The following is a 12252-nucleotide window of genomic DNA, read 5'->3' as shown; positions in this document are numbered from 1 at the left end:
GAGCTGGAGATAGGCAATAGCAGACCCCGCGACCATGAAAACAGGAACAAGCGGGTCAGAAAAATTCCAAATTGACTGAAAGACTGAATTTGTGGTTGATTGTGTTTAAGAGTTCACTATGTTTACTCTGAGGTTCATCACAAATGTAAAATGCTGACACACCACTGTGATTAGTACTCTTTGGTAGGTTTGGCCAGCTTCGCCTGTCAAAAGAAACACATGCTGGTTAACTTTTACATACAAGGCAATACTCGTACAGTTCCATTTGCTTGCACTAAACTAGGAAAAAAGGCCTTGGTTCACGCTGCGCCACACACTTTTCATTCCAAACTAAAAGGACTTGAGGAGGAGTAACTTGCAATTGCTTTTTTTTTTTTAAACTATTTACATTTTAAATTATTTATTGTTGTGTGGTCCTACTGTTTTTTCTATTGTAACCAATGTTTGTGTTTGTAAGGTTGCTGCTGCCTATATTAGCCAGGTCTCCCTTGAAAAAAAGATTTTTAATCTCAACGGGACCTCCTAGTTATCCATTTTCAGACTCCCTATGTCCTATTTCAGGGTGACTGGGGTCTGCCGGTGCCTATCTTCGTCTCACACTGGGTGCTAGACGGGGGTACACCCTGGACAGGGCGCCTCCTGGTTATATAAAGGTTAAATAAAATAAGAGTGTCTCTATTAGTTAACCCATGTGACACATTCAGGTGCACCCTGTCCAAAGCAAAAGAGCTTCAGCATCCTGTGATCCAGAAATGGACAATTTTAAAACAATGTATCTATTACAGGTATTAAAGGTGGTGTCCAGTATTGTTATATTTTTCTTAAAATGCTCAAATCTTCTGCGTGCTTAGATGTCTTAATTTGGGTGTATAAGAAACAGACATAGCTTAAGTCCTGGGCAGTTGGTGAGTGGGTAAGATTATAGCATTGTGCTGATTTTATACTGTGGTAGATAATGGGTGGAGCAGAGGCTTCCCTCTGCAGTAATGTCAGGTTAGAGAAAACCCAAATGCAAACGCCTGGGAGGCTGCGATCTCTAATGTCAATGATTGTGCCAATGTGAATCCAGCCTCCAGCTCATACTGTTCAGTCAGATTTGTGTCAGACGTACACTTACGCATACACACTGCACACACGCAGCATAACTCGGATAGACTCTTAGAAAGCTAAGCAGGCATTTCTTTGCAGACACTGTTTGGATCTCCTGAAACGTTTTTTCCTTTCACCTGAGTCTCCCATTGTTCATGTGCATTAAACACACACAGCTGTTCGAGTGTACATTTTAACTACAGCAATTTTCACATTGAGCTAGAATGACAAAATGAATGGTCAGAATGTTGAGATGTGTGAGTTCTTTGTGTTTTGACACTTCTCTTGGTGTGTGTATTTGAAATTGTTACAGTCGGTGGTGAAAACCGGCCGTTTGCTCATCAGTCACGAAGCACCAATAACTGGAGGATTCGCTGGTGAAATCAGCTCTACTGTACAGGTGAGTGCTCACTTGGTAGTTTGTCTCTTAACAGTGACACATCCCATAATTGGTCATTTTCTTTAAAGGTCATCAGGTTGATTATTCATATGACACTGTCTACCTTGAGCTTATGTCCTGCTTTCTGCCCTTTGAGTCACTATGAGTCACAATCATTCATTTTAACATCGAACAGAGAGATGTCAAAAAGCCTTGATGCCTTGCTTAGGTTAGACTGCTCATGATGAGGAATCCCTTGCTAATGGATTACAGACATGTTTTTGTAGCTCACATTTTGGGATTGATTGATCCCATCAATCCACACTTTATGCTGCGTTCACACCAAATCCGTCGTCTGCGGCACCGGACGCATTTGCCGCATGAAACGTTTCGCAGGATCAAAAAATATCCCTATTCGCTTCATATGCACGTTTGAAGTGAAGCCCCGCCCACCAGCGACACATCCAACTTGGTGAGTTTCACTGCCTGCTGAAGCGAGGAGCTGTACTCCTTTTCTCCTCTCATAAACAAAAACCGCCAGTGTGATTAGCAGCTAATGCTATCCTAGCTCAGTGCTACAGAGAGAACTTTTACTTGCTACTACCACCTCCTCTCTGATTCATCTCCACGCCAAATCCTTCCTAGTCTGGTCCCGGTTATAAAGGCTGTGTCATACAGCTCCAGGTGGTCACACACAGCTTTTACTCCATGGTTGAATGGGTGAACAGACCAGTGTCCGTGTTGAGGGCCTGACGTCATCATCAACAAAGACTGTGATTGGCTTTTGTCATGCGAAACGGTCGCATGAGTTCAATATTTTCAACTCTTGCAAATGCGTGAATATGACGAAAAATCAGGAGTGCGCTCGCACGGCCGATGCTCTTGAATCACGGATCGGACCGCACCACCGTATAGGAAAGATTTCGCATCTGGGACGCATCTATCCATTGACTTTGTATGTAATCTGGACGTACAAACATTTCGTGACATATCCGGTGCGAACGCAGCATAACTCAGTTGACATTTGGTATTTAATTTGGTTTTATTTATTTACTTTTCAAATACAGTAGTCCCTCGTTTATTGCGGAGGTTACGTTCTAAAAATAACCCACAATAGGCGAAATCCGCGAAGTAGTCGGCTTTATTTTTTACAAATATTACACACGTTTTAAGGCTGTAAAACCCCTCACCACACACTTTATACACTTTTCTCAGACAGGAATTAATATTTATCTCTTGTTTAAACACTCACAAAGTTCAAACCTTCGTAGATTTTAATACATAAACCTGCTTTCAAACATACAGCACTTAAGAGTCACACTGCTAGCGATCAGACATTGATGCTGAACGCATTCAGACGTCAGGCCGTCAACACAGACACCGGTCTGTTCACCCATTCAACCATGGAGTAGAAGCTGTGTGTGACCACCTGGAGCTGTATGACACAGCCTATATAACCGGGACCGGACTAGGAAGGATTTGGCGTGGAGGAGAATCAGCGAGGAGGTGGTAGTAGCAGGTAAAAGTTCTCTCTGTAGCACTGAGCTAGGATAGCATTAGCCGCTAGTCATACCGGCTTTTTTCACTGGTGGTTTATGTTTGTGAGAGGAGAAAAAGTAACGCAGCTCCTCGCTTCAGTAGGCTGTGAAACTCACCGAGTTGGATGTGTCACTGGTGGGTGAACGCAGCATTAGCCAATCAGGACACAGAACACAATGCACGTTCATACACTGTAAAAAAATGCATCCAAAAGTACACTGTAAAAAAAATCTGCGAAACACCGAGGCCACGAAAAGTGAACCGCAATATAGCGAGGGACTACTGTACTACATTGTATGTATTTACCTACTGTTTTAATTAATTTTGTGTCTCTTTTTGAATTTCTTTCTTTGCTAAAGATGTTAAGTTCTTCTCTCGTATCAAAGTTTCTTAATTAGGGTCAGGTGATGGTGCATCTCAAGGCCAGACCAGTTTAAAACCCACTGCTGCTGTTCAGAATCCAGATCAATTTTCATACTGATAAAAATAACCTTTTTACCCGAGAGCAAATTAGTCTACCACAAAAGTAATGTGTTTTTTTGATCATCTTAAAGTTTACCCTTTAAAGTCCAAGCTAGTGACCTGTATTCTGCCTCATCCTGATAAGTGCATGAGTCATCGTTAATTCCAAGGATACATGACACGATGGGAAGAAAAAGTCAGCATGTCTCTTATTCATCAGTCTACAACCACCACAGCCTTAAAAAAAAACTAGATTGAGGTTTTATTTTTAAATGAAGAAAATTGACTTTTCCCCCTAGTGAAATAATATAGTAAAACATTTTCCTTCATTTAGAAGTTAAAGAGGAACAACAATATCATTCAGGTTTTAGGTTGTTGCAGTGTTGTCATAGTAACAACATTGGAAGATATAAACCCCATGCACGTATGCATGAACTTCAATGTCAATTGTTTTGCAAGTCAGAAGCAATGGTCAATTTATGTGGAAGCATAGACTGAAGACTTTTTAATCCATGCACTGTTAATTTTGTAAAACAAATCAAAGCCGCACTAAGTCAACAGTCAGTGGAATAATGCATGTATGGTTAGAGGAGTACTGACCATCCCACAAGCCACACACCACAGTGTCTTTAAAGTCGTGTCCTTAAAGTTAAATTCAACAAAAAGAATCTGTAGAAACACTAAGAGCTAAAAATCAGCCTCAGCAAAAAAGAAAAATGGAGTTTGGTTGATGTTTAATGTTATATTGTCTGCACACCCGAGTGTGGGGCAGCCCTCAATCTGTGGGTGCTTCTTGCTGTCTCTGATTTCATGATCTTGATTTCGTACTGTGAAGTATTTTTGTGAAGTATTTTTACCACCCCAACCACGGCAGGAGATGCACATTTGCCCATGCCAATGTCTCACTGTGACATTTCAGTGTATTACATATAATGATGCACTTCCCAGAAGATAAACACTAATTTGAATGAAATCTGAGTTGTTTGGCCATTCCACGTTCAACTGTGGTGGAAAGCAAAAGGACTACTGTACTTTTCTCCCACTTCTTGTAAATGTATTTAGAGCAGATTGCAGATCAGATCCAGACAAAACAGCCAAATGTCTTCTACTGTCTGCTGGCCTTTTGGTGTAGAGTCACATTGTGGCTTTAACAAATACTTTGCTGGTCTCCTGCTGAACATCTTTATGAAATACCTCTGACACATATGGTTGGCACGTGATTGCAAAATTCTCAGCTGCCAAGCCTAAATGACGTTTGTATTAAAAGTTGCCACAGGCCTAACCTTTTCAAATACATTCCTGTTCAACAATGAAACTCAAATGACAAAGGTTGTACTTTTCCAGCGATAGACTGAACTTTGGCCATGCAAACATCGGCCAACTATTGCTCGTGTTGGCTGTTGTGATGATGCTTTGAACTCAAAAAATGTTTATTTTTTTATTATTAATCTCTGCCCCTGCAGATGCAACATCGAAAAGAAATCAGTCAAAATTCTGTCGCCTTCTGAAGCTACATTTGCAAATCCACAACATGCAACACAGCTGTTTAGTGAAATTCTCTGTTAAAAAGAGTCCTTGGTTAGTTTCTCCCAATCACATCCACTTTTCCAATACAAAGCTCGATTGTAAAAAGCCACGATTATCCTTATCTTATAAAGGCAATGAAGCATCTGTTGTTGGATCTGCCCCAGCCTGTATAAAGTGAAATGGTCCCAGTTTGCATTGAAGTCAACGAGGTAGAATAGAGTGCCATTAATATTAAACATCTGTAATGTTTATGTACAGTTTACATTCATGCTAGTTGGGTGGAATAGCCTTTAACCTGCTGGGTGTGCAGATGGATTCCAGTATTACAGGCACAAGTACTGTATCCTTACTGTAAATCAACTGGTTCAAATGTGGTTTGCAATATTAATCTTCTAAATCACTGAAATGCTGACATTTTTGACTTTGTCTCACGCAGAGAAATCCGACACCCGAGGTGTGCTGTTGTTTTTTATTTTAACTGGTTATTATTCCAAGGCAGAAGCGATACTGTATTTGTGTTGAAGAGGAGTTTATTTCAAAGCACAGTCTGGATGTTTTTTCCACATGTATTTATGGCTTTTGTTGAATCATTTAGAAATTTCAGTGGATCATGAAAAGATTGGAAGACTTACAAAGATTCAGCAGAGCAGCTGTTAGCTTAGGAAAACATGACGACCACCATTGCAATTTCACTTTGTCAAAAAAGATTGGACATCACTCCATGTGATACTCAGACACAAGCTCTATCTTTTTAATAATTTATTGCTCTATGCAATTATTGTTATTATGAAGTGATATTTTTGTCTAAACATTGATATGTAAGCTGGAAAATGTCAATGCTCTTATCTCCATTCTTCATGTTTCATATTGTGAAACATGACTAATGTTCAATTTGATATCTAGAATTGGGAAACTGTACCGAATTAGGTCCAGAGGCGTAACTGCTCTTGCTTATTGTATTATGTACTTTTCTTTTTACTAAGCAAAACATGTTCTCATTAACTCTCACATTTCTTTGTTGTTATTTGATAAGAGATGAACACGCAGAGTGAAATATGCCAAAATGTGAAATGGAGGAAAGGTTGGTTGATTGTTTTGTTCGACAATACCTTGCAGCATAAATGGATTCGAATGTGTTCAGTGTGATGTTGGTCGGCAGAAAAAGTGGAAAGGAAAAGGTGCAATGTTAAAGTTAAATAGTACATTTTTGCTCTAGTTTGAGTTACATGCAGGTCATTTAAAGGTCATTGTATAGAGCAGTGTTTCTCAAATGGGGGTACGCAATGGCACTATAGAGGGTACTATAGAGAGAGAGTGGAAAATTAACAGTGTCAGTCTTGGTCCCACCCCAGGTGTGAGATGACCGGAAATGATAAAAATTATAGAAACAAGAAGACATACTCATCAACATCCCCCACCAGATTGGTTGTCATTATAACTCACAACCTTTTCCTAAATGTCATAATTCTAAAAAGTTAAATGTATACATAAGAATATATTATCACATCAGAATATAAAATTTCTGACTTCACTAAACGGTTTCTAAGAGTAAAAAAACAGCACAAGGGCAATAACTCCGGAAAAAATATTTTCGCACTTCTCATGTTCGAACTCCATCAAGGTATTGATATCTTGAAGCCACACACCAAATGTGGTTATCTTAAACAGTTTCTTTTTTTTTTTTTTCTTTGTGTGCACATGCTGTCAAAGGTCAACACTACAAGAAGTGCAATCATTATGAGACAGCAATGCATGTTTTGTTATTGCAATAAAATAAATTGATTAATTTTATTGCTTAATTGTGACCATCACCAGCCCTCCCTAAGAAAGGGTAAGAAATCTTTTATTATAGGGAGGATATAAAAAAAAGGGGGGCGTTGTTACACCTAGGTGGAGGGGGGGAAAGGGAGCAGGGAGGAGAGACTCAAGGTAGGAAATAAAAAGGGTGGGGAAGAATAGATTATTTTACAGTGAGGGTGAGATGTGAAGTTGTGCTTATTATGTTGTGTAATCAAGCCAGTATGGTGACAAGTGTGAAGCTTAGCTATAAAGTTGGTGGCTGTGGACAGAGGGAAGGAGTGAGTGGTAATACCTAAAGCAGGTATTTGGGATTAACGTGTCTAAAGTTAAGCCCAGTATGAGTTCTATCCCACATCCCAAGGCGTGCCAGTGCATCGTATACCAGTATATGTGCAAAATTTGTGCTACCGCAAACCCAGGAACTGCCCCGGGCCCGCAGATGCAGCCAGGTCAGCAGAAAGAGCAGGGGCCAGGGAGCCCCAGGCCACCCCCCACGGCCGAGCAGCCCCCCCGGACGCCCTCAAGATCCCAGGCCGAGAGGCAGCCACCGCCCCACACACACACAACCGAGGAAGCCCCAAGCAGCCGAGCACCCAGCGCATCCCGCCACCGACCACAACCCCCAACCCCAACCCCAAGGCCTCCCACCAGCATCCTGCCCCAAACACCCACCCACCCAACTCCCCGAGGGGAAGGCCCAAGAGAGCCCCCCGCCCGAGACCCCAGCAGAGGAGCCAAGGCCCACACCCAGCAGACGGCCAGAGCCGCGCCGATTGGGCAGCCGGCGGGTGCCCGCCGGTGGGCCAAGAGCAAGCAGGGAACCACCCCCCCGGAAGACCCCAGCCAGGACCGGCCCAGCCAGGCCCGCCGGACCCCAAGGGCACCACCGCAGGACAAGGGACCCCCAAGGGCGAGCCCCCGGGCCAAATCCCCGTGGGGGGCGCCCACCCACCCCAGCCCACGAACCGGCCACAACCCAGCAAGACCGCACAGCCCCAGACGGCGCAAGAACAGTTTCTAAGGAAAGCTGTCCCCTTTGAAGATACCTCGTACAGGGTCAAAAAATGGAACAAGGGCAATAACTACGTAAAAAATAAATGCGTGCTTCTCATTTTTAAACTCCATTAAGGTATTGATACCCTGACGCCACACACCGAATTTGGTTATCGTAAACGGTTTCTGAGAAAAGCTGTCCCCTTTAACTCGGACAGAAGGAGCTCAAACCTATATCCCCCTTCCACACTTTGTGGCGGAGGATAATGAATCCGTTCAAGAACCACTAAATCAGTGTTTTTCAACCTTGGGGTCACCTGGAGTTTAAATGGGGTAGATTTTTGAATATTTTTGATTATTTATTTTTTATTAAAATAACACTATCTTAAACAACTGTATTTCTATACTCTCACTATGTTAAATATTAATCTAGGTAAACTAAAATGCTGTAATAAATAAATAAATATCTGAGCTCAAACATGATCAAAAACTAATTATAGAAAAAAAAAATGTCTTTGGGGGTCGCCAGAAATTCTTGATATCAAAATGGGGTCACGATCCAAAAAAGATTGGGAACCACTGCATTAAATACTGTTTCTTTCCACTTATTTACAAAATGAGATTCTTTCAAATGTCTCTTATCACTCATTCATTCTATCATTATGCTCTATTGTTTTTTCAAATAGTTTTCTAAGCAAAATGTTGTAGCCGGAAAAAGGGGGTACTTGGATTCAGGAATAAGAGAAAGGGGGTGCTTGAGCCAAAAAAGTTTGAGAACCACTGCTATAGATGACTCTGCATCTATCTGCAAATCTTTGGACCAAGTGTCTTCACCTCAATCATTACATTTTGGTGATTTTCGATCTGGTTAGTATCTTTGCGTGGAGGTTAAATAACAGGCATGGGTCATGGCTTGTTTTACTTGTTTACTTTTAAATTGATGCTACAGTATTAAGAAGATCAGAATGTACGTATTGATGTATTCCTTTTTAACGAAATAAAACCATAATCAACGCAGGCTATTGGTTAGTTGGTTGATTAATTGTTTTGCCTGAAACACGCAGCATATCAGGGAAATTTGATGCTTGATCTCATTCTTTTCCTCTTTCTGTGCAGGAGGAGTGTTTCCTGAACCTGGAGGCTCCCATTAGCAGAGTCTGTGGCTATGACACACCCTTCCCACACATCTTTGAGCCTTTTTACATCCCAGATAAATGGAAATGCTTCGATGCAATCAAAAGGATGATCAACTTCTGATCTCACGTAAGGTTTGAATGACTAAGAGGCTGCTATTGTTTGAGTCACAAGCCGAAACCTGCAACCATTATCTGCAGTATTGAACAGTGATGTGCCGTGACCACTAGGGGTGGGTAGGCACTGCACGTTGCAAATCGAGACCACCAATGACAATTTCATATGTTTCTGCTGGCAAGTGTTAATCAAACAAAATCAACATTGTAAAACACCATTAAAGAAACAAACACATTTTTAATATACCCTCCGTACTTTCCCAACAGTATATATCTCATGATGCAACAGCGCATCCATTGTTTGTGTTGGAAACACATAAACACGGAGAAAATGACAACAACAACTCAGAACAGCCTCAGTGAGGAGCATCCACAAAGCCAATCCTACCGAGCACTGTGGGAAAAAAAAACAATTTTCTGACTTTACCTTTGCTGAAGGTCTGGTAGCTCAGGTGTTGGACTCCCATCTTTTAAAAGCTGTTGTTTTTCCTCACAGGAAAGTTTCTTTATCGTCTCTATCGCTGTCATTCTTCCTGTAGTGTTATCCCGCCCACTAGCTAGAGAACGTAGCAGCTGTAGCAGCCACACTGCATCAATTAACTAATGCACTGTGAACTTACGTATAGCATATACGTATAATTTACGTCCAAAGGCAGTGTATAGAGATGCCTTTTTACGTAAATGGTTTTCATCTTGGGGAACTGACTGCTCATGCGCAAACACATAAAAACACCCTATGGAAACAGAGGCAGAGCAGCCGTGTGCTTTTGGGAGTGGGTGTGGCCTCCTCTTGCCTCACAGCGGAGTGAGACTGTGCAGCCGTACCAGGAAATAGTGCTGTTTAGTAATTTGGTCTATGAAACGCACAAAATGCTGACACTTTCAAACTTATCGGTACTGTAGGCTATCGGAAATGGAAAAATAAATAATTTATAATTATATTATAATTGAAACAAACAATCAAAATATCAATTCACCCTTTGGTAGGCACTGCCTGCCTTGCCTACCCTGACTGCACATCACTGATATTGAATAGATGTCTTTGCCTAGTAGGGAGTTGTTCAAGTGGGAGGGTTAATCGTAATGTATAACATGTTTCTGCTCGGACCAATCTGTCAAAAGAACTTATCAGGATAACTAATTGATGTGGTCAATGAATTATCAACTCAGACTTCTTACCTTTATTTATGTAGTGTTGAGCCTATTGAACAGCTCTTTGTTCATTCTGGGCTCTATACTCCCATTTGAGCTTAAAGAGTATCTAAACCCGAAAATGTATTTGGATATGAAGTAGTGTTGTTGAGTAATCCTGGTCCAACTCTCAACATTTTAGTCAAAGTATTTCAATTTGGCATATTTAATTGTAAATTGTGAGTGACTGCCTTCTATGGGTTTAAACCCGGCTATTACAATTGTTTTTGCTATTGGCTGAGAATAAGTTCATGTGACATTTTGGCACTATCTTTCATCATAAACAAGCACTGTTAGCCACACCCCTTTTACAAAAACTTGCACCTGTGGGCTCTACAATCTGTGGTGAGTAGGTTGGATGAAGGGAAGAGTGAATAGAGAGGTATATTGAGTAATGAGTAGCCAGTTAGCATAGCATAGATTGTTCAGGGAGGCGGGTCGGGCCATCCGATTGCAAGTGTAGTGCTAAGTGTTACCACAGTCGAGCTGTGTACCCACTAACTAAACATTAGCTGTTGTTGGATTTGATGTATTGAATCATGCTTTGACATTTTACCAAACCTTCCAATCCGTACAAGTCATTTATTTTTAACTGTTCGTATCCGCTCGAGTTGAAGCCTTTAAATATTGGCTGACGATTGACTAATTGAGGGATGCATTTATCATACCACAGACTGAATCCAACACATGTCAGCTCTGAGCCTCACTGCTCACCATCTCCTCTCTCCTCATTGATCTCACTATCTACAGCCAACTCGTTCACTTTTTGAACCTCTCTTTCTTTTCCAGAGCCAGATTCTGGTAGCGATGAACTCCATGATCTCTACTTCTCTTTTTCCTTTTTATTCATCCATTCGGCTCAGAGCAGCCAGGAAAAGACACGATGTTGACCATCCAATGAGAAGAAAAAAAGTGTCCATTTGGGCCTCGTTTGTTAACATGTCTCAACTTGAAACAACTTGGGTGTTGTGAAGCAGAATGGATTTACAGCTACACTTTATAGACTTTTATAGGATTCCAACAGATTGCACATAATTTCATTTTTGTGAAAGTGTAACCTGCACCCTGGTGGGTATTTGTGACCATCTGTCTCTATAGTTTTGATTGAATGTGTTCTCTTTAACTTTGAGATGAAATAAACTTGACTGTACTAACTGAATGCGTCTGTCAATTTAAATAAACATTATAAAACAATCTGAATTGATCATAAGATTCTTGATTTTTGTGCATTGTGTTTGTTTTTTCAAAGAAAGTCATTAGGAATCAGATGTTGTACAGATTGTTCAACATCACATTTGCCATTATTTCTTTACGCAATACTCATTTGGCCCAAGATTGTCAAATAATTAACAAACATTATCAGATATACAGTGATTTGATTTAAACACAAACATCAACAAATGAATGATGTTGAAACACTTCAATGATGTAGTGGACGATGATGGATAATATGCAGGTCATCTTTAACTACTAAACCTGTTGAACCTTGATGCGATTGGCTACAGCAGCAGATGAATCACTGGGTGCAACAACAGAAAAGTGATGCTGTTGTTCAAGCTGAGCAAAAATGCCCTTTTGATTTGTTCCCATTTTCTACTGTGACATTCGCTATTCTGTATCAGCTACATGAAAGCATGTGGAACATTTTTATTTTGACCTTCATGGCATCAATAAAGCACCATTTTATTTACACAGGCAAATATGTTGCAGAACTAGTCTGTTGTTTTATGAGGTGGTGAAACCTCAAGCCACATACATCCCTCATCTATTCACACTTAAACAAAAACATAAAGACTTGCTGTATATTTTACTTTGTTACATAAGAACATAATTCAGAAAGATCTGAAATAAATGGTGGGAATCCATTTGCTTCTGTTGCATCTATCCTTCAGTGACTCAGTTTTCTCACCTGCTGTGCGGAATTCACTAAGATTGCAGCAATTGTTAGTGCACAAGCAGAACTGGTGCAGACCGCCCCTATTTAAATGAGTGTTGTGCTCATTTAATGTGGATACGTCAGTG

At 40.8% G+C, this 12252-nt stretch overlaps 1 protein-coding gene across 1 annotated transcript in view; it reads left to right on the top strand.

Moving 5' to 3' along the window:
- bckdhb (branched chain keto acid dehydrogenase E1 subunit beta) overlaps window positions 1-11411 on the top strand; it is a 58703-nt gene extending 47292 nt beyond the window's left edge. The window contains exons 9-11 of the mRNA XM_028471587.1: window positions 1403-1489; window positions 8906-9052; window positions 11020-11411. Coding sequence (XP_028327388.1) covers window positions 1403-1489; window positions 8906-9046 — 228 coding nt within the window. The 3' untranslated portion in view covers window positions 9047-9052; window positions 11020-11411. The remainder of the gene's footprint in view (window positions 1-1402; window positions 1490-8905; window positions 9053-11019) is intronic.
- Window positions 11412-12252: the final 841 nt, after the last annotated feature.

This window comes from Gouania willdenowi, chromosome 16 (genome assembly GCF_900634775.1).
Source record: "Gouania willdenowi chromosome 16, fGouWil2.1, whole genome shotgun sequence".
NCBI lineage: Eukaryota > Metazoa > Chordata > Actinopteri > Blenniiformes > Gobiesocidae > Gouania > Gouania willdenowi.
The sequence above is the reverse complement of the archived record's forward strand: the minus strand, read 5'-3'. Positions and strand labels throughout refer to the sequence as shown.